This window comes from Rutilus rutilus, assembly GCF_951802725.1.
Source record: "Rutilus rutilus genome assembly, chromosome: 24".
NCBI lineage: Eukaryota > Metazoa > Chordata > Actinopteri > Cypriniformes > Leuciscidae > Rutilus > Rutilus rutilus.
Window position 1 is genome coordinate 16,919,424 of NC_140228.1, and position 23,455 is coordinate 16,942,878.

General features: G+C 39.2%; 2 protein-coding genes across 4 annotated transcripts; one reads left to right on the forward strand and one right to left on the reverse strand.

Moving 5' to 3' along the window:
• Positions 1-397: 397 nt before the first annotated feature.
• pabpn1 (poly(A) binding protein, nuclear 1) lies at positions 398-12,905 on the forward strand. Of its 3 annotated transcripts, none has more exons than XM_084399196.1 (7): positions 398-882; positions 2,331-2,439; positions 2,697-2,764; positions 2,858-2,964; positions 3,701-3,788; positions 8,522-8,673; positions 11,315-12,905. In XM_084399196.1, the coding sequence occupies exons 1-7, from the start codon at positions 748-750 to the stop codon at positions 11,352-11,354; spliced, it is 699 nt and encodes a 232-aa protein (XP_084255322.1). In that variant the 5' UTR covers positions 398-747; the 3' UTR covers positions 11,355-12,905. The 3 variants fall into 3 exon arrangements, with proteins under 3 accessions (XP_084255322.1, XP_084255321.1, XP_084255323.1); XM_084399195.1 differs by having other exon boundaries at positions 411-882; positions 12,236-12,905; XM_084399197.1 differs by lacking the exon at positions 398-882 and adding an exon at positions 1,145-1,297 and having other exon boundaries at positions 12,236-12,905.
• Positions 12,906-15,533: 2,628 nt separating this feature from the next.
• On the reverse strand, positions 15,534-19,685 carry ngdn (neuroguidin, EIF4E binding protein). Its single transcript, XM_084399194.1, has 11 exons — positions 19,615-19,685; positions 19,326-19,385; positions 19,148-19,219; positions 18,916-19,053; positions 18,394-18,478; positions 18,246-18,298; positions 17,083-17,197; positions 16,793-16,967; positions 16,517-16,664; positions 16,227-16,287; positions 15,534-16,141 (listed from the first exon to the last, which is right to left on the reverse strand). The coding sequence occupies exons 1-11, from the start codon at positions 19,636-19,638 to the stop codon at positions 16,122-16,124; spliced, it is 951 nt and encodes a 316-aa protein (XP_084255320.1). The 5' UTR covers positions 19,639-19,685; the 3' UTR covers positions 15,534-16,121.
• Between the last annotated feature and the right edge of the window lie 3,770 nt (positions 19,686-23,455).

The following is a 23,455-nucleotide window of genomic DNA, read 5'->3' on the forward strand; positions in this document are numbered from 1 at the left end:
TGCTTGGCCATGCTGTATTATGCTATTTAGGCCAGGCAGCAGCAAGCCTAAAGATGGGACTATATTCTGGAAATAAGTTTAATAAATAAATTATTTAGAAGAGACTTTACGTAAAATACAAGTCAAAGTGTATTATACTGTGCGGACATGGCAACATTGCATAGTAGCTCTAATCCGATACAAATACCGTTGCAAGCAATCTAAAGGTGGTCTGTGAGCAGTGAATGACGCTGCTTTCATCCAATCACAGTCACTGTTGTAAAGTCTAAGTGGCGAGCGCATTGAATTATCCCAAGAGAAGACCAATACCCGTTCTCGATACGTTGAGAGGGCGTGTCTAAAGTGCGGAATTGTCCAATCACCTTTCGATAGTGCGCCTGCAGTGCTCGGAATCCCCGCCCTCGGCTTCCATTTCTGTTCTGGAACACACGAGCCCTCGCGAAGAATACACATTTGCTTTTCTGAATTTGTCTTCTAATGTAAATAGAGTAGTAAGTGCGACATATTGACCAAGTGAAACCTATTTATATTTGGATTAAATAGTGTAGTTGTTTTATTCGCGGAAGTACACGTTTGAGCTCCAGAAGAAGCGAGGCGGGCTTTTTATTCCCCATTTTAACTTTGGTGAGCGGCGTTTTCCGCCGTTTTTTTTTATTTCCTCCCCTGCCCCTCTCTCTTGCTCCCCCCTGCGAGAGTCGCGGCCTGTAGTTCAGCCACGAGGCGCGTCGGACCACCGGGAATCAGGCGATGGCGGAGTTTGGTAACGGACTGGCAGATGAGTCTCTGCTGGACTCAGACCCGGGTCACTCAGAACTTGAAGACCCAGGCGCCGGCGATGAAGAACCTGGATTAGACGAGGGAGAGGCCGCTATTGAAGATCCGGTGAGTGAAGGACTTATCACACCCGCTTTCAACAACTCATTTCGTATATTGGTATAGGGTTTCACCCCAGTTTCCTCTTCACCCTCACATTTATAAAATTAAATAAAACTGAATTACAAACCAAATAATCATGTGTAAGTTACGCGAAACCGGTTTTGCCAGGACGGTTTGTCCGCCATTGTGGCTCACGCAGTGCAGTAGAATTAGTGAGTGACATGCGTGCTGCTGGCCGCCATGTTGGCGCAACATCCGTCTGGGTTCCTCTGCGCCAGATCTGCAGACCTAGCGGAGGGAAAAAATCTTCATCGCAAAAAATGCGCGACGGGAGATGTAAGAGACAGGGGCGAGGGTAGGACAGGCCGCCATTAGCCGCAGCAGTGTGTGGATCCATCCGCAAAGAAGCAGACGGCTCACGGTAAACACGCCTCTTTTCCGATCAGTAATATTTGTGGCGTGAAAAAGTAAGTCGCGTTGGTAATTGCGCGTGATTGTTTTTGGCCTCTGCAATGGAATAAATCTTCATGCGACGTGTGTGACATGTTAAAAAGGCGTGAAAGGCTTTTATTTTCTGATTTTTCATCGAATTGGCTACATTAAGGAAAGCTGCATAGTTGTCGTTGGGCAAAATGCTGTATGTCATGCACATCTGCATCGCCGTGATTGTTGTATTCGATGTACTTTAGAGATTAAATGCCGCTCGTGATGTATTGCATAATTTGTTGGCGATTTTTGCGAGTGTGTGTGATGGAGATGGGGCAATAGGGCTGGGCTGGTGCATTTCTCTCCATGCACATTAACGTTATTGGAACTAGAGTAGGTCATGCATTTGCATGCTGAATGCATGGCTACCTTATTTCATCATGCAATTATGCTCTATTTATGGCTCGTATTTATGGCTCGTATTTAATCATTAGTTACTTCATAATATGTTGTTGGTTGTGTATTCTATTTAAATCGTATCATGCAAAATCTTAACTGCGTAAAAGGGGGGCCATCACATCCATGCTGTGTTACTTTAGGAGCGATCCTAAGCGACTGCCCTGCAATGCAGCACTGCTGAAACTTGTGTGCGTGCGTGTGAATGAATACACACCAAAAGTGTGTTCGCTCGCGCACAACAATGCCTGCACGGATGGCATCATGCTTAGGGCGTATTGCTGACTGGACAATGCATGGTTTGAAAGAGCCCAGTGCATAATCACGTGTGTGAAAGTGCATGTGCATGCTGTCTCCATGAAAACCGGTGAGAATAATGACTGATTTTGACAAAATGGGTTTAGCAGCTACACATGATACTGATGCATTTGGATCCAATGTCGGTCAGGCACATTCAAAATAATTGACTCGTTTCAATATCAGGATCTAGCTATGCAACGATTTTTTTGAATGTTTAATATTCTGTGTTTTTTGGGTAAGGTCTAAATGCGCATGTTAATTTGGTTTCTCAGGAGTTGGAGGCAATTAAAGCCCGGGTGAGAGAGATGGAGGAGGAGGCAGAGAAACTGAAGGAGCTACAGAACGAGGTGGAGAAACAGATGAATCTCAGTCCTCCACCTGGTAAGTGAGACTGAATGAATGAATGAATGAGGGAGGGAGAACGGGCAAGTACTGGGAAGGAAGATGGAATTAAAGGAGAGCCTTGCAGAACAGACAGTGATGATGCATATGACTGCATTAGGAGAAGAATAACTAACACTGGACCATTTGAGGTCAATAGAGATACGACTAGAAACAGAGTGAAAAATAGATGAAGTTGCATATGTTGATGAATGAGAGTTTCAGAGTTGTGTGGAAATAATGTTTTCTCTTTGCAGCTGGCCCTGTCATCATGTCCATTGAAGAGAAGATGGAAGCCGATGGGAGATCTATTTATGTTGGAAATGTATGGGCCAATTATTCTCACACCTACGAGCTGGAGTCATTCATTTCATGCTTGACGTTAGAAATGGTAGTGATACGATTTTGTCTCTTGCAGGTGGATTATGGTGCGACGGCAGAGGAGTTGGAGGCGCACTTCCACGGATGTGGGTCCGTAAACAGAGTCACCATCTTGTGTGACAAGTTTACAGGACACCCTAAAGGGTAATTCATGCATTCTCCTCTGTTTTCTTTTTTTTCCATCTTATCCTGCACTTTCCTACCTGTCGTATTTGTCCTTTTCTTAGGCGTCTCATTTTCTTGTTCTCTGTTGTGCAGCGTCTGCTCTAGATAGGCACTGTAGGTTTAGAGAAGGCATTGATGCATCACCTTAACCCAGATATAGTGAACAGTAGCCACTGAAATGAAAAACATATCTAGAATTTGAGGCATAATGGCTGTGATACTAGTAAAGAAGTATTGTTAAATAAAATGAGTGTTTAATTGAACACAAATTATTAATTGCAAACTAAACTAAAATCATTTTTCTCTTCATAATTTAGAGCTTATTTATAAAGAAATATGTATTTTTATATAAACAACTATTTATCTTTGTGCATGGCCACTCGGTATCTGTAGGAACATTGCCATTATTAGTATGGTCTTTTTTTGGTATGTGGTGTGATTTTTATACTTTATTATGTGGAATTGACACTGAGTTTGAGATTGTTCTTTAGCTATTCTGGTTCACAGTATTTTCAAGCTGTTCCCATTAATAATTTGACAGCTTTAATCAAATCTACTTTCTGTCGTCTTTAAATCTTTAACAATATGCTTACTTAGTTTCTAATGCATGTGTATATATTTGTGCAGAACAATTAATAATTCATAGCAGTTTCAGTATATGCTTTCCTGTTCTTTTTAATTGACCTCATGATCATTTGCCCTTTTCACATTTCAGTTTTGCATATATAGAGTTTGCAGACAAGGAGTCTGTTAGGACGGCCATGGCACTGGATGAGTCCTTATTCAGAGGAAGGCAGATTAAGGTGAGATGAGGCATAACATAAATTGTCTTGACATATTCAAAAGTCAATTAGTTTTGAAGCAGATATAAAGCACTGACAAACACTTCAGTAGTAGAAATGCACCGATCGATCGGCCAGGGACCAGAATCGGCAGATTTTCCGTTTGATCGGCCCAGACCAGTGACCCGGTCAGTCTCACGTCTTTCCGATTCCGAGCCGGTCCGTTTTGTTGCCAGCAGCACAGGCAATAACATCAGCTGCACATTCTCGCCCTCTTCTCTCTTATGACGAAGTGACACACTCACTCTGGTTATATAGTACTTGTATTGTGCATAGTTTACTAATACCCGCGGGTTTTGCCCTCACACCAAAAACACACACCACTTATCATATAAGGGGAGAGCACAAGCCGCGTCTGTTTCAAGCAGCTTGTGAGTCGCAAGTACCAAAATGAGTGGCTTACTGTGCTTAAACGGTCAAATACACACAAAAATTTTCAATGCGGTCTTGGCGAGTATTCCGTGTAAACAGTCAGTTTGGAACCTAATTAGTTGAGAAAGTTAACGCAAGTTGTGTAACAGTATGTTGGAGCCGTGCATAAACTCTTAAAGGGATAGTTCGCCCAAAAATGATATTTAGCCCATGATTTACTCACCCTCAAGCCGTTCGAGATGCATATGTCAATCTTTTTTCAGACGAACACATTTTCAGTTATTTTTAGAGATGCACCGATTGATCGGCTGGTGACCGGAATTGGCCGATTTTCACGTGATCGGCCATGACCGGCAACAGGCCGGTCAGTCTGACGTATGCCGATTTAATGCCGGTCAAATGCACTCGGGCGCCGCATGATTAACCTTTTGAGCTGTACGGTCTCATATATGGGATTTTCTCTCTGTGCCCCTGAGAGTACGGTGCCACATTTAGAATGTTCAGTGACGTTGCATAACTGCCAGATTCAAACTGTGCTCTCGCGCGTTGGCTGGCGCTGAGCCAGAGTCGGACGCGTTCAGCGCTGTCATATATCACAACTAAGCAGTGTTTTCAACCTCATAATGTTTATTTTAGGTTTCAGATATTTAAATACACACAAGCACGAGTAAAACAATACATCTGGAGTTTGTAAAATACACACTGATGTCTGTGGAAGCAGCAATAACAATCTATTCAAATATAATTTGCCGACATGTGTGTTATTCATATCAGACAAACATAGTGGAAGTAACTATAAAGTTTACTCTATTCTTCTCAGTTCACCGGCCACTTTCTTGCATTTATTTCGGGTGAAACTGATGAATTCACGTGCTGTAAATCCGACTGACAGGACAACATTGCGGCGCCCATCTCATGTTATAGATCAAGATATTTATAAAGGTTTTTAAACGACCAAACACACTCACTTACACGTATTTGAGAATCGGAATATCAGATAGGCTAGTTGATGACATGGTAAGCAAGTTTGTTAATATTTTGAATAAAAAAGGAAAAGCTAAATAAAAGCGACACATCTGTCGGTGTATCGCGTGACGCGTCGCCATGGAAACATTAAAGGGAACGTTCGCCTTGAAAAAACTCACTCTGGGGGTGGGGGTGTCAGTTAGAATATTTTAAATTTACGCGTGAAAGGGTTAAAGAAAAGATTGAAAATAAATATTTGTGTGTGCTGTTAAGTGGTTAGAAAAAAATTTAATCGGAATCGGCTAAAATCGGTATCGGCAGGTCAAACTCAATGAGAAATCGGAATCGGCCTAGAAAATTGTAATCGGTGCATCTCTAGTTATTTTAGAAAATGTCTTAGATCTTTCAGTGGTTAGAATGTGAAGCAATGGGGTCCAGCTCGTTGAAGTCCGCAAATGAGCATGCATCCTTCACAAAAGTAATCCATCCGGCTCCAGGGGGATAAACGAAGGCCTTCCGAGGGTAATCCGTGCGGTTTTGTCGTAAAAATATACATATTTCAAACTTTATAAACGAAAATAACTGGCTTCCGGTCGCGGTCGACGCGCGTTCACGGAGATGGATGCTGGCATAGGACGTAGCGTAGGAAGCGTCGTGACGTAGAACGAACGTAGAGTTTTGTTTTGCTCTGCTCTCTGGCGGCGCTGTCACGTTCGTTCTACGTCACGACGCTTCCATCTCCATGAACGCGCGCCGACCACCACCGGAAGCCAGTTATTTTCGTTTATAAAGTTTTCATTTTTGGGCGAACTATCCCTTTTAAGAGACAGCAGCCTAACATTCCTGCTGCTGTCTGTCATGTTAGTAAAAGAACAAAAGACAAAGAAAATCACTCTCTGCTCTTGACTGAATAACATTTGTAACTATTTGTAAACATTAATCTGTATTTCATTTTTACAATGAAGACGGTCCAGTTATTTTGCATTTGATTACTTAAATTTCTGTAGTATTTCTTACCTGAATATAGGCCTTTCGCGATAATTAAATAACCGTCTGATCACGATTATTTGATCTAACTGCAATTAAGACAACCGCGATTACTGCGCTCTTTTATAGGCCTGCGGCACAAGGGGGGAGTCATGGACCAAAAGAAATAGACAAGCACTAATTAAGTTTTCCAGCAATATATTCAAAGTCATCTGAAGCCATTCCATAGCTTAATGTGAAGGACATAATTATATTTACATCGTTAAATTTAAGGTCACGGAAGCTCGTCTTCCCTCCTCTGCGGCTGTCAATCATTCTCCATTCAGCGCGTTGTCCAGTTACGACAGGATGCACGGTAAAACTCTCTCCAATATGATATGGGCATCAAGCGCACAATAACTGGAATTTAAAACTGTGAAGAAACAAATGATCAATAAACTGTTGGACAGATATACACTAGGATTTGTGCGCTCGCATTTCTTCACTTTGTGCCGTGAACTTTTAAATGTGCACTTGTGCAGCGATGCACACTGACTCCATATTGTTTAAGCACATCATTCTGCACCCGCGATGCGTATACGCGCTTTGTGCCGCTCTGTTTTGAAGCGTTTCATATTATCATGGTTTTGCGCACTGAAAGATTATTAAAAGCCTATCTTGTTCTGTTGTATCTATCATGTTTTGTTGCCCCATTAAAAAGCTGCACAGTACATTTAGAATAAGCATCATTTAATTACATATTATTTGTGTGTATTTTATTTATATATATACACACACACACGCGCATGCATACATAACTCTTTACATTCATAGATAAATATAAAAATGTTAAATGTATTAATAAATGATTGAATTGTAATTTGTTTTTAACCTGTTTAGATTTGATAAAATTACTGTGCAGATGTTTTCAAGAATTACTTTTTGCTGCTGATTTATACACTCACTAGTTTAATAAAAAAAATGGTCACAGCTATTGAATACATTTTAATATTTAAAGGTGTTAATTGTAATCTTACACTGCAAAATAATAACTTACAAAGGATTAAATTCATCACAATTATTTAATGAATGAAATACACAAAAAATGTATGACACAGCCCTAAAACAGACAATTAATCGGCATAATGGTCAAAGCCCTAAAACTGGCAATTAATCGGCATAACCGCAATTATTTTTAGACAATTAATCATCTGCCAAATTTCATAATTGTGACTGGCCTACCTGAATGTACTGTATTCCTGAAAAGCTTAAAGCCGTGTTTTTCATCTCTCTTTATTCTATTGCATTTATTTGTCCTGTTGTTTGATGTTTGTTTGTTTTTTGCAATTTTTTTGCAATTTTTTCTTCAATTTTCTTGGCTAATTCCGAAGTAAAAAGACAATAAAAAGTCTTATAAAAGTAGAATAACAATCATGTATCTCTATTCAGTAGTATAAGTTTGCAGTTTTTTTTTTTACATCCTATACCAGGGGTTTTCAAACCTGTACTGGAGGACCCCCAGCACTGCACATTCTGTATGTCTCCCTCATCTAACACATTCAACTCCAATCCAATTAACCTCATTTGTTGAGACTGCAAGACCTAAAATGGGTATGTCAGATAAGGCAGACATACAAAATGTGCAGTGCTGGTGCCCCAGGACAGGTTTGAAAACCCCTGCCCTATACCATATTTATATTTCTTGGAGTCTTGAAATTTGAAACTTAGGGAGCTTTCACACTAGCACTTTTGGTGCGCACCCGGGTTCGAATGACGTCAGAGTTCGGTTCGTTTGGATGATGTGAACGCTGTCTTCCGAACTCGGGTGCGCACCCGCAAACCGTACTCGAATCCGCTTAAAAAGGGTGGTCTGGGGTACGGTTCATTGTGAACTCGAGTACGGTTTGCTGCTGATACGAACGCAATTGTACCAAATCGCGCAAGTTAACCGCTATTGATGACGTATAACGTTAGCTCTTGCGTGCGTGCGTGCGTATACACTTACCTTGACGAAAAGCGGGATTGACGCAGTGCCTCCGTAAAAATTGTCTTCGGCGGACAGCCCGCTGTCTTTGGAGCGATTTTAGTACTTTTGCGGCAGACAAACGCAAGTGTGTTTCTGTATATTTTCTTTGAAAACAAAACCAAAGGTAAAAAAAAAGAACAAATGTGAAGCGAGCAATTCTATCCATTTTGACGCCTTTTCATTCATAGCGGTTACCAAGCAACACTATTACGCGCCAGCTGCACCTTGATGACGCAAGTGTACCGCGGTTCAGATACGAATAATATAATGTGATTGTGAACACATTCCATCGGGTGCAGGGGGAGGGGGGGAGCAATCGAACCGAGTGTGAAAGCGCCCTTAAATTTCCCAACTGTTCTTCCAGGTTGGGGCCAAGAGAACAAATCGTCCTGGCATCAGCACCACAGACCGCGGTTTCCCTCGGGCCCGCTTCCGCTCACGGGGAGGAAACTTCTCGTCCCGGGCACGCTACTACAGTGGCTACACACCTCCCAGAGGCAGAGGACGGGCCTTCAGGTGAGCTCCATGCCAACCTGCACGTTTGACATTGACTGACACACAGGCTCCATCCTGACAGAGAGTGCTGATGTGAAAGTGTGCGCGCATTGGGTGGGGGACGATCTAAAATAATTGTTTCTAAATATCCATGCTTTTTATTTATTTATTCATTCATTTATTTTTTTATTAATCCCATCGTGTAATATAAACATTTCAGGAACAATTACCAAAAAAAAAAAAGTATAATTTTTTTTTTCATTTTAATTTTTAAACTATTCTGCTTTTCTTTCTTTTTTTCATTGTTTTTCTTGTTACCTTTTAAAGCATTCTGTGCTAGTTTGCAATTGTAAAGCATTCTGGGTAACACTTAATTTTAAGGTGACATAGTTACACGTTTCTACATGTACTTACTAAAGTAAAATAGTACATTATTCATAATTACAAGTAACTAACCCTAACCATAATTCTATAGTAAGTACATTTAGTGAATTAATATTACTCAGTGCTTATTGAGTAATTACAATGTAACTACGTCACCTTAAATTAAAGTGTAACTGCAGTCTGTCTCCTGTATGTATGCATGCTGCTGTTTAATTCCTCGGTGTGAGGAGAGAAGGAACTGCACCACTCTCTTTTGTAGTCTGCACTCTCTGTACAAACCCCTCTGTGTCGTCATGTTAAAAGGAAAACTGAGGAAGAATTACAGAAACCATTAAAAACACACATCGTTATCATCTCCATTTCCCTCCTGCAGTGTAAGATTCTGAGCATGAATGATCCTTCACACTCTCCAGAGGTTTCGAAGTCAATAACCTGCTTCCCAATGTGAAGATCATGTATGCCTTGTGCCTCAAAACAGAGTTAGATGCCTAAATAAGGAATTTTCAAAAAGGGCAGACCTGTGGTCCTGTCTCAGTAGGCATCTCGCTAGGTTTCGACACTCAACTCAAAGCCTGTTAGGCCCTCTGGACAGATTTGGCACTCTATTGCCCGGTTTCACAGACAATGCTTCAGCCTAGCTCCGGACTAAAATGCATGTTTGAACTGTCATAACTGAAAGTAACTTGTACTGATCTTAAAATATGTCAGTGCCATTGTTGTTGTTTTTCTCACGATTCACACCAGTAATGTATTTTTCTAAGGAACATTTAAAAAAGATACTAAGGGCCAAGTTTCACAGACAAGGCTTAGATTAAGCCAGGATTGGGCCTTAGTTCAATTAGGACATTTAAGCAGCTTTTATAAACGTGCTTTAGACAAAACAAAAAACATTACTGGTGTGCATCTTGAGACAAAACAATGGCACTGATATATTTTAAGATATGTCAGTGCAAGTTGCTTTCAGTTAAAACAGCTCAAACATGCATTTTAGTCTTGGACTATCTTAAACCTGGTCTGTGGAACCGGGGGGTAAATGTCCCAATTTAAATAAGGCCTAATCCTGGCTTAATCTAAGCCCTGTCTTTGAAACCAGGCCTATATCTGTATCATTACTGTTGGCTTCAATTGTTTTGATAACCTAGTGTGACTTTAAATTGAAGACTTTTGGGAGCATTTGAATATTTCCTGTCTTGTAAGATCTGGTAGAGTGAAAGCATTTTATGAATCAGAATCATGTACATCAGTTTGTTGGGAAACTCTTGTACATGCACTGCCACACTTTGACTTTTTTTTGTTAGAGTGGAGCTTGTGTTAGTGAATGGTTGAAGAATTAGTTTTATCCCAAACCCAAATAATTTTGATGTTTATTAGGTGACTATGATTGTATATTTTTATATCTTTATAATTAGCCAATGGGATCCTACAAGCTTGAGTATGTAGCTGATGTCAAGCTCAGCTCTGAATAACTTAAAGGCAAGTGTGTGTTTGACCTCAGGCAAGTTTGCTTTAGAAAAACCTAGTTTGGTACATTTTCACCCCTCGCATGAATAACAATGTGTCCACTTCCAGAATGGAGGGTTCATTCCTGCAGCCTGATATTGACTGTTTTAGAATCCAACCGATAACAGGTTTCTGTGCCACAAAGTGCACAGTCTGTTCCTGGAGGGGGTTTTGTGTGATTGACGAGCGTCTCTGGCTGCCTGAATGGATGCCACTGCATTTATTAATGTATATATGTGCGAGTGTGTGTGTGCGCACTCTGTGGCCCAGTCCATTTGTGGAAAGCTGTGTGTCGATGACTGTAACTGTGTGCATGTGTTCGAGGGTTCATGTCCCCAGGATCTCTCCCTTACAGAGACCACAGGAGCCGCCCCGTTCAGAGAGAGAGAAAGAGGGAGAGCGTGCTTTCACTGTCCCCAACACTGGACACTAGACCATTTATAAAGCTTGAATATAACTAACGCACACACATTCTGCTGTTGGATAATCTTCCTCAGCTTCCCTTTATAGTAAACCACATTACTGGATTCTTTACACATGGTTGCATTGATCACTATTTAAATCTTGTTATCCGTAGAAGAGGGGTATACATTTCATTTCATATTTTGAATTGTGTATACCTGTAACGTGAGTGCATAAACGTTCAGCTTGTCCTCAACCGGCCCTTTAAAATGCATATTACTGATAAACACTCATACCCCAAAAAACTGAATTGGTGTCCGTCTTCTTAAACCAATCACAAAAAAGAACTCACCCTCTTTTTCTCTCTCTTTTCCAGGGGCCGAGGGCGAACAACATCGTGGTACTCCCCTTACTAATACCTCCCTACCCCCCTATGAAATCCCCCTTACTATCACCCCATATCCCTATAGAAAAGAAAAAAGACCCCTCTCAATAAAGGAAGAAAAAAAGAAGAAAAAAAAAAAAGACAAAAAAGAAAGAAAAAAAAAAGAAAAAAAGAGCATCTCCTGGAAAGACAGACTGACTGGCCGCAGTGTGCGATTGTGTGTGCGCGTGGGTGTGAGGAGGTGTTGCGATCGCCCTGGTAAGGTACAATATGGCCGTCTGGGAGATTTGGTGGCATTTGTTTAAATTTGAGAAGATGATGATGTAATCTCAGGCTGCAGATGTGTCCTTTTGTCTGGCTGTGATTTTTCTCTCACCAAACAGCCCCTCTTATGTTTGCATTCAAAAAAGGCAAACAGAAAAAAAAAATGTTAACTTTTTTTTTTTTATTATTATTATTGTACCGTGAATATGTGAACAATTTAATAGCAAGAATGTTGTTGTTTTCACAAAGTTGTGCTATTTGAGATCATATTCTCTATTTGTCTGTGCTCTCTGGAATCCCTTTTCCCCCCCAGCGCTGTTTTCTTTCCTGTTCATCCCTCACTCGGATTACCTCCTCCACCTGTTATTCCGACAATGGTTTAGAGTTCGGCGTTGTTTTTACGTTTTACTGTTCTTGAACCATCTTCCACATCATACGACTATTGTAAGATGGCATGGCCTGAGCTCTGAGATCTTTTCTTTTGTTTTAAGAGTTTTTTTTTTTTTTTTCGTCTCATGCTGCCATATGCCATTCCCGACCATCAGTTTTTTTCCCCTTCCTCTGTTCCTGTGCTCTCCCCCCCCCCCCCCCAACCCCCCCTCTTCCTTGCTCTCTCTTTGTATATTAGACCACTTCTTGTCGTTTCAGGTTTCAGGACCAGTGGAGACTGACTACCCCTCCTCCCGTGGCCGCGGCGCCCCCTACCGTCTCGGCGGCGTCTCTGTCTCTTTCTGCTCCCGCTATGCACACTCACCCCATCCTCTCCGTGTGGGGGGGAGGGGGAGGGGGACAGGGCGACCACCGGCCCACTGCGGGAGGCATTTATTACAATAACAAGCGCTGAGCTTTACCAACATAAATTTACTGAGATGCACCAGGCCCATGTTAACACATACAGACAGACACCGCATACACCGCACACATCCACCACACAAATTTATATATCGTGAAGGCAGAGCCATGATAGAGCAATGGCTGCTTAAATTGCGAGTGAGTGAGAGAGGCAGGACCAGATAGAGGTTGAAGGGGAGGGTTCTTCTAGGGCCTTGTCTGTCTCAGCGCACAGTGCAGTTAGGGCACGATGGAGCACTAACGCGTGGGCTACAGGTATCGGTTACTTGAGGGCTTCGGAGCTTTTATTTGGGGGGGAGGGAGGGGGATTTGTGTGCAGATGGTTTTCTCGTTTCTGTTCGTTTTCCTTTTTCAGATGGGGGAGTGGGTATGGACGAAAAGAGAAAAGATGTTTTCCTTTTTTATTTTATTTTTAACCCATGAGTCTGTAATTAGAAAAAAAATAAAAGACATTGTGTAAAAAGTACTTAAGGTGTTTGGGTCTTTTTTTGAGGTAGGAATCTTGAGATCATCAAAATGTAAAATGATTAGAAATCATTATCCAGTAGGGGGATTTATTGGTCAAAAGGTGTGGGAAGCCTGTCAGTGGTTTAGCCAGACAGGACGCCCACCATATATATATATATATTTTTAATGCTTTTGGTCAAGTCACCTTTATAGCAATACAATGTTTCAAAGCAGCTGTACAATGATAAGCAGAAAAAAATATGTTCTATGATGCAAACAGATTAAATTCTGCTCTAGAAAGACAATAGTAAACAATCATTATTCAGTTGAAATCAGTTTAGCGTTGATTCGGTTCAATAAGTGTAAAGTTCATCAGTTATGCAACGAGTTAAATTCGTCTATAAAGGTGAATGATGTCATCATCCAGCTCAGTACAATTCTCATCCAGTAGTGTCAGTGCAATCAAATTAATGATATTGATAATTATTGTCGGATATTAAGTGTCCCTGACTGAGCAAGCCAAAAAGATGACGGCGGCAAGGAACCCAAACTCCATCTGTGACAGAAATGGAGAAAAAAAAAACGTAAGAGACACCAGGCTCAGTCGGGGGACCAAGCCTCTGGCTAGACCAAGGCTGTCCAATCCTGTAAAGTTCAGCTCCAACCCCAAATAAACACACCTCACCCTGCCAATCAATGTCTTGTTGGCACAGAAGATATTTCTGGAAACAAACCAGAAATTTCCAGGCAGGTGTGTTGAGGCATGTTCTCTGCAGGACAGAGTTTGGAAACCCCTGGGTTAGACGAATGAACACGGTGTGGTTTAATTCCAGGCTGCATCATAAGTCAGAATGTGCATTGATCATTCAGAATATATCATCCAGTTCTTTCAGCTTGAAGGCTGGGATACGTCACGTTGGCACATGGAGGGAGGAGTTGAAGCTGGCCGTAGGGTCTGTGCAGAGGACTCCTCTGGTTCTTGTGGTTTTGGCAAGGCAAGTTTCTCATGCCAGCATAATGTACAACGGATTTTACCTGAATTATGTTACAGGGACTCAAAAAATGTCCAAGCTTTAGTTTTCTGCCATGTATATACCCTAAATAATTAACAAAAAATAAAAAAGACATTAAAAAAATAACACAATGGACATGTTCTGAACGATAGCAAAATTTCATCTCAACACTTTTGAGGTTAATCTAATTTTGTGTCTCTGGAAAATAGTGATCTATGACATTGTGTTATATTGATTTTCAAAGTTTTGTGTTTATTTGTTAATAAAGGGTTTTTGGAGACAATGTTTTTAGATGATGATTTGGCACAGAAGGCCCCAAATGGCATGTAATTAATAAAAATAAAAAAAATTTTTTTACGATTTTGTCATTGATGGGGTTATTTAATAATTCCATGCATGCAATGTACTAGGGGTGTAACAATATATCGTGTCACAATATATCGCAATACAAAAATGCAACAATATGTATCGTGGATAGTGACAGTATGTATCGTGGCTTCTTACCCTGTGAGGAAAAATGTACGTTTTCAGAGTCAGTACTACATTAAACTATAACATATTATGTTGAATATAATGTATAATAATGGGGGAATATTAGTGTTAGTCTTTATGTTACCAGTAAAAAGTGGCCTACATTATTTTAAATATATCTAGCCAGTGACAGAGTGCTAGCATATTCGTCTAAAATAATTCTGTATTTTCAGGTTCAGAATCATGAATATATTTATTCTGGTGTCACCATTGTCCAAGCCTATTCATTTACACCCACAATGTTATATCAAATTTAGCATTTAATCAACAGTACATTTTTTCTTAACCTTTTATTAGGCCTATATGTCTTGGAGTATCGCAATAATATCGTATCGTGAGATGTATCGAATCGTGAAATTAGGGTATCGTTACACCCCTACAATGTACATATCAAACATGTTTACTTTTCATTCAAACCTATAGGCTAATTGAGTCAAATCATTCCATTTGAATTCATACAGTTGAATTGATACATTCAACCAAACAGTTAATGGTCCCCATTGAATTCAATAGTATGAAAAATACATATACTATGGAAGTCAATGGGGTCCAGAAACTGTTTGGTTACCCACATTCTTCTAAATATCTTTTGTGTTCAACAGAAGAAAGAAACTCATTCAAGGCATCTTACCCTATGTCTTTCATAAACTATCCCTTGTGTCCTGAAAAATGTTTGTTGACAGTGTTATACAGTACACCTATTAGACATATTGAGACCCACTGGCCATTACAATAAACATCAAAGTTTGAACAAATCCTGTGCAAGAAACAGTTCTGCGTATCATGATTTCAGGGTCATCGCTCAGCATTATTTTATGCTTGGGGCCACTGAATATTCTATAACATTATTGATTTGAGTCATTTGACTGCACTGACACTATCAGACTGAACTGAGCTGGATGATGACACTGTATTCTGTAGAACCGCTTTATATATTAATGAACTAATTTAATAATTAATCATCTTTACAACTGAACTGACTTCAGCTGAACAATGACACTAATATCTTTTAGAGATGCTGTACAGCCAAATTAATAATCATTTTCCTGTTATCGCTGTAAAGCTGCTTTGAAACAATCTGTATTGTATGAAGCGCTATATAAATAAAGGTGACTTGACAACTGAAGTTTTCAAACATAAGAATTGTATATTTTTTTCGGACAGCATGTTTCATCTGAAAGGAATATACTTTTAAAAAAGCAATATGGCACCAACAGTATGACTTGGCCACATTTAATATAATCCTGCGATTTGGAAGGGACAAAAACCATTTAAAAAAAACAGCAGTTAAAAGTGATGGCCACTTTATTGGACGCAGACTCGAACATGGGTTGAAAACATGTTTTAACTCTTGAGTCCATCACGATCATGCCTTCATTTACTGCAAAATTGAATTTATAGTCAATTAAATATGAAAATATTGTAAACATTAAGTTCCTAGCATCCATCACATTTACAAGAATGTCTTACAACAGAAAGCACTTTGTTATGCTAATCAAGGTAATCCGATTGATACTGAGATCAACAGCTTGCATTAACCAAAATTACATAAAAAGCTCCACACATATTTCAATATACCATTTTGTTCATGGAAGGAAAATAGAAACTGTCCCAAGCAAAGATTATCTAGAATCCTGAAAAAAATCATTCTGTTGAAATTCCTCTTAAACGTTCTCCTTTGCATCAGAGGTTTACTTGTGCTTCCTGAAAACTGAAAACATGAAGTATGTATTAATATGCGACAGTGGAAGCTTATATTTTTGAAAGCACTCATAACATGCAATAGAAATACTTACTTTTCTTTTTACTTTTCTTAATCGTTTTCTTCTTTTTCTTGGGTTTTGAATGCCCAATATCCTATGAAAAGAGAAAATCCACTCAGACACATTTTCTAAAATGAAGGATCTGAGATCAGCAGACGTGTTATAGCTCACGTCCTCTCTGTCGTAGCTTTTATAAACGCTGCATTTCTACATGTCCAGTGTATGTGAGTGGATTTCAGCTGTTACAGAATGTGTCACTACGACGGCAACTGGAATTTTTGAAAGATATGCAAAACTACCCATGATGCCATTGTCCAGCTCACCTGTGCTTCTCCCCCTGTCAGAACAGTGATGTCACCGAATCGTGTGATGTTACTCAGCTGTGAAGCCATTCCCATCATTCCTCTCTTCCTGAGCCTCTGCTCGCGTGTCGTACTGAGACGGACCATCATGGACTCCTCGTAGTTTTTCCTTATACAAAATATTTCCCAAGAGCATTAGGAAGAAACATCGGAAAGACTATCAAGCGCTTAATTTACAGAATAATCTAATGTAATCTAAACCGTGAAGCTAGGTTCAAAATACTCCACATGACGTACCTGTTCTGCTCCTCTCGGCTCTCCCGCTCAGTCTGGAAGTCTCTGCGGTCTCGGATCTCCTCCGGAGCGTCGCTGTATTGCTGCCGGAGCTCCTGGATCACGGAGCTGCGGAGAGCCGCTTTCTTCTGTTTGTCAATGCGCTCCTTCTGCCGGTCTGCTTCCGTCGTGTCCCCATCTATGCATGGACGGGAGAGGGTTTGGGATGAGTATTAACTGCAATTATGTCTCTACATCTGAATCCTAATGTGAAATAAAGAGAAATTTAACTGTTACAAAATAAAAGGACTTACCGTAGTGCATTGGAGCAATTCGAGGAGGTACGTATCTCCTGCTGGATGAAGGCTCTTTTCCCCCTTTTGTTTTGTCTTCTTCGCCCTCATCACCTGAATTATCAGATTCACTGAGCTGTGTGGAAGAAATGCAGCAATTTGAATATATATACATATATACATACACTGCCCGGCCAAAAAACAAGTCGCTGTTTGGATTTGAATAGAAAAATGCTTAAAGGTATAGCGGAGGATTTTCCCGAATTTTAGAAAAGAACCGCCCTCTCCACTTTTTGAACAAATGCACATGCGCAACACTCTACCTGCTCCCGAGAGGGAACGCCTATTAAACGTGTGCACGAGAGAGCATGCATGAGCTAATCATAGCTTACATTAACTTTTACTAGCAGTGATTTTAAATGGATTTCTCCAAATAGCATGCCAAACTTTACCTGTCGAGTAGAAACTTCGCGACTGAGGCATCAGTGGGAAGCCCAACCTGTGTTTTGAGCGCACGCCATCGTGTGAATCGTGTGCACGAGCACGTACGACGGCCTTACGTAAACATATCACCAGAATGATTGACACTTAGGAGGACCAATAGTCTTGATGATCCACCCGGAGAAAGAAAATCCTCCGCTATACCTTTAAGAGTCTGTGATTGGATCATTATTGCAGTGATTATTATGTTTGTAGCATGTTACATGTTTTGCAACGGTTCTTCTAATCCTGATTGATGGAGTGTGTAGCTTTTCATTTCTTAAACAACCATCTAGGAAGACACATCATGACCATATTCCAGGACAATGTTAAGATTCATCAGGCTCAAATTGTGAAAGAATGACTGGGAGCCGTGGGAGGGAGCATGAAGAATCGTTTTCACACATGAGTCCAGACCTTAAATTCAGTGAAAGTCTTTGGGATGTGCTGGAAGAGACTTTACAGAGTGCTCGACACTTGCATTGTCAATACAAAATCTTGATAAAAAATTGACTAACTTCTTGATGGAAATAACATCACAACATTTATTTCCATCTTTCACAATTTGAGCCGGATGAATATATATATATATAAAATAAAAAAAAATATATATAATGTATACATTAAATATAATGTATACATATATTTATTTATAACTAATATAAAAAACTAATATACGTTATATTACATGACGAGAGCTTTACCTTGCTAACCAGATTCTGAGGATTAGGGCGAAAGTGTAGAGGGTCATTTTCAGCTGGAAGAAACAGCATCATTCAAGTCAGTAAACGTGTGGTTCAGTGTTCTTAAAATATGCAATCAATGACAAGAACAAACAAAATAAAATCTTACAGAGGCTGCCTGTCACTGCAGTCCGCACTAATTTATCAATCTGATATTTCAGCTTTTGATCTAGGGGACGCATTTTCTCCAAAACCTATACAACAAAGACAGAAAGGGGAAAAATACACTTTAAGCATTGGCACAGCATTAAAAGTAGTCTGCATATTGTAGAATAATGAAGTATACTGATTTATAACAGATGTGACCTGATGCGTAGACTATGTGAATTTTAACTATGTACCAGAGTCAGAAATTAACCAAGGCATGGGGCAAAAATAAAGTTTATTTATTTATTAAACATGTAGTTTATTGCATTATCACATTTGATTTGAAGCCTGAACAGGCAGAATTCTGAAAACTGAGAATTTATTGCAGAGAATTGATCAATTCATCTGAGGGATTTGACAAAAATGTATGAAATTCTTTCATTTGTTATATACGATTAATTAAGGGAATATTGTCTAAAGAAATCTATTCAATGAGCAAATATTAATAGAAAATGAATATCTGACAGTTTTTTTTATGTCGTACCGTCCTTATGGTGACCAGCCTGTGGATTGCGCTGTTGTCCTTCAGACTTTCTCCTTCTGTCTTTAAACTGATCAAATGAGTGATGTCTTGCAAGTAAAACAGTAACAGGTGATATCTCAAGTCCAGAAAAGACAAACCCTAGAGCGAAAAGGAAAAGAAATGTCATAAACATTCTGTGTGTGTGTGTGTGAGAGAAAGAGATAGTATTTTAATACCATAAAAATAGTTCTACCTTAGAAGTCTGAAACGCTTTCTCTCTGACTTTCTTTATCATATCCCGGACATGACTTGTTACTGAAGCAACCTGAAAATATATAAGTGTCAATCATCATATCTTCTCCATATTCTCCTCATATCTCTGTATTATATCATCCAATTGTGATGCTGTCCATCTAAATTACATTACAGACCTGTTCTGTGAGACTGTTGAGTAGACTCACGGCAGTGGGAAGGTCAGTGTCAATAACATCCTGCAAAAGACAACTATATTAGTTAACTATTTGGCAGAGAATAGAGAGAGAACATAAAGGCTATCAGGTTAGCCAACGTGAATTTGACCGCATATTGTCATTTATCCGCGAATTAACAGACAATTCCATGGCAAACCGACGATAAAACTATAATATGCCAGACCCATTACAGCACATCTATGTACAAGCTCAAATAAAGACAAAATTATTTAGTTAAAGAACAACTCACGTTTCCAACTATGGTCGCCGCCATTTTGGATTAACCAAATTGATACGGGTACCATGTAGGGACAAAACTCGACGCAAGCAATTCAGCGGGGAAAAAAATCGCCTTTCGACAAAAGTCAACATCTTTGTCAGGACTATTTCGTGTTTTAACCATAAACTGCATAAAACAAGGTTTCAACGTGCTTATTTTACTATACTTAGTATTACATACACAAAGGTAATTCACCCTTATTATTTCAGCCATTAAAAGTAGGCTAACATCAAAAATACACCAAGTAGCCTAGCTAAGGATGCCATACATCAAAATATAGGCCTAATGAAAAAAGTGAAAGTGAATGAAAGTATTTCTTACACTATTTTTGCTTACCATTCCTGCTAAAATTCTTAAACCATCCAAAGGTGGCCTACTCTTGCTGGTTTTAGACTGGTCTGTTGGTTGTTGCAGTGAGATCCAGGCAGACAAGCAATGAGTAGGCAGAGACCAATTTTGAATAAGGATAGAAGATGGAAAAGTAAATCTGTATTAATAGGCCTATCCAAAGTATTGCATTTGACAGATGAAGTTTGTGCTGATCAGATAAATAAAGTCCCAAAATAAGTAAGATATTTGCAGAATGAAAGGAGAGGAAGAAGCCCCTATAGTCTTGTGAAACTATAAGCTACATTATGCTGTGCATGAAATAGTAAGGGACAAGGGACTATTGAAGTTCTTTGTAGCCTACTTCTCTTGAAACCATTTCATGATGCCATCAACACTATACCCTAGCAGGACTGATTAGGTGGTTTTAAGACCTTTAAGAGAATATTGTATCTTGTATTACCTTATGCCTGCTGAGATGAAAACATATTTTGTTACCAAGGTACATCACATAATCAATTCTGATAGAAAATATACACCCACTCAATCTTACAGCACAGAAGAGACACAAAAGATCTTCCATTTGGAAATAATCAAACATATCAGAGCATATAATAGGCTAAATAGGCCAAACGATTAAATAAATCAATAGGCCTAACATGTGGATCTAGAATTCATAAATAAAAGATGAATAAGATTATAATACAATTAAATCAATTAGAATAAAAATGTTTGCATACAGGTTTTGGGGCATTTTTCAACTAGAAAAACCATCTTAAATATAAATAAAGCTGGATCAAAGTGTATGTCTACTTGTTTGTTGTTTATTCACAATTCTAAAATAGAATTTGTGATTTTCGACTTTCCTAAACTGTCTGCAGCTGTGCATTTCACCAGAAGATGGCGAAAGAGTCCATTTGACCTCACATGCCTGCGACTGAAGAGTGAAGCACATTGAGTGATGAATGTATGTGAGTGAGTATGTGTTACTGAACTCATTTATTTGAATGGTTCTTACATTATAAGCATTCCTGACCTCTTAAATTGACATGTCCTAACATAAAGATCTACAAGGGCAAACATTGCTGCTAAGTTAAGAAGTCTGACCAAAAAAGTTAGGCCTAATCAGTCTTACGTTTTCAGGTTCAAATTAGACAAATCTACCTTTTCATGTAATTGAGTTAAAAACTGGGGTCAGCAAAAGTGTTTTACAATACAACATGAACACAATAAGTACATTGTACTTACTTTTCGATGTAAGTACATAGTACTTAAAGCCACTTAAAATAAAGTGGGACCAAAACTTGTGCCAAGGGCTTGTTGCATACACTGCTAAGACTATCTTAACTAGTCCAGACTGTCCATAACTGTTTTAGAGGGATAGTTCATCCAAAAATTACAATTTTGTCAACATTTGTCAACTCACCCTCAAGTTGTTCCAAACCTGAATGAGTTTCTTTTTTCTGTTGAACACAAAAGAAGATATTTTAAAGAATATAGGTAAACAGTTGATGGCCCCATTGACTTCCATAGTGTTTTTATGGAAGTCAATGGCTACCATCAGCTGTCTGGTTACTAACATTCTTTAAAATATCATATTTTGTGCTCAACAGAAGAAAGAAATTCATAGAGGTTTAGAACAACACATGGGTAAGTTAATGATGACAGAATTCAGTTTTGGGGTGAACTATCCCTTTAAGTCAAGTAGCCTACATAAAAACATAGATTGGTCTAATTTGATACCAAAATTAAGATTGATTGCCTCTTGATAATTGCTAGTTTGTCATACTAGTAGCCTCAAGACACAGTCTTAACATAATAGCTATGTATATGCAACTGGCTTCAGACTTGAAGAAAAAAAATAGATGACTAACTTTTAAATAGTTTATGCAACCAAACCTGCTGATTAATATTGTGCATGATGGTAATGACATTTCTCTTTTTGCAGAATTTATTTTTCTAATGCATAAATTGATTGTTTCTGAACTTAAATGATCAAATAATAGGCTACCTTTAAAAAAATATATATATTATGTAGACATTTTAAAATTAATTACATTTATGGTCTTCAAATATATAATCCAACTACATTTACAAACAATTATTTGAATTGAATTTGTGCTAGATGACAAGCCCATAATAGAGTAATTCTGCTAAATGTATGCAATATGCATTGCACTCTTAGAAAAAAGGTTCAGCGGACTCACGGACTATCACGACTGATAAAGTATGTGTACGAGCTAATTAATTCATAACATTTTAAATTCCATGATAGGAACCCCTAAAAGATTCTGCTATAACAGAACCCTTTAGAAACTTTTCTTCTAAGAGTGATAACACTCAAACATCTAGAAACGATAAAAGGGACACAATTGAAGCTAATGTAGGTTAATTCATTCTTTAAAACAAAATGCTAATTAATGACAGAAAATGTCTCCTAATTGAAGAATCATCCATATATGCATGTTTCAGACAATAAGATAAATGTGAGTGTGTGCTTGAAAGAATCACAATTAAAGCACAAGTGATATGAGCTATATATAAAGCTAATGATATGAGATGAGAAAGAGGGAGAGCAGATAGAGACAGATGTGAGTAAAGCTCTCTGTGTGGCCTTGCCGACGCTCTTCCTGTTAACCCTCCTGACATGATGGACCTTACAGGAATCACTAATGAATCTGTGTCTGGGACTCTGGAACTATTAAAGGAAATCATACGTGCTTCTGACAAAGCCTTTCCCGAACATACACTCTCGTTCTCTCCGTTACGGCCACAGAGGATCTATGTTTGTGACGGCTGTGAGAACATTGTAAATGTAATTATTATTAGTAGCTGTCCTGTTTGTTCCCATTCTTATGGATTAGAGGGGGGAAAAGCAATAAAAAAGTTTGTCCATTCTGCTATACCCTCTCTCTCATCAGTAAATGGCTTTCGAGTCTCTTTCTGTCCTCTGATTGGATGTTCTTTAGTGCCGTTTCTGGAAAGGCTCCCACTTAAATTAGTCTTGGCTGGTAATATCATTAGCTGGATGAAACTCTTAGAGATGTGGTCTAATTAGTCGAACTCTAAATAAAATAACATCACACCTTCAGCTCTTCTTGGCACACTGAGGACAAAGATATAGGCAGGGAGCATAACATTTGAAAGTGAGTGAAATACAGACCTCATTGAAAACCTACAGGCCCCTTACCAAGCACAGCAATCCAAGCAGATTGGCCTCATGGTCATGCAAAAAAACTCAGGCCACATTACAAAGAATGCAATGGTAACACCGTGTGAGCCGCTGCTCAATGACAATGGAGCGCCACGAACCCCCACACTGACTATCAGGGGAGTTTGAACAGTTATGCGTCCTGCCACATAAAGGATTACCAGGGCTGTTTCTGTTACTCAGATAACATACAACTGCTTCTGACAAAGACACCACGCAGGCAAAGCAAAATCCTGCGGAGAAGTGAGAATTGAGCTCTCTCTTTTCGACAAG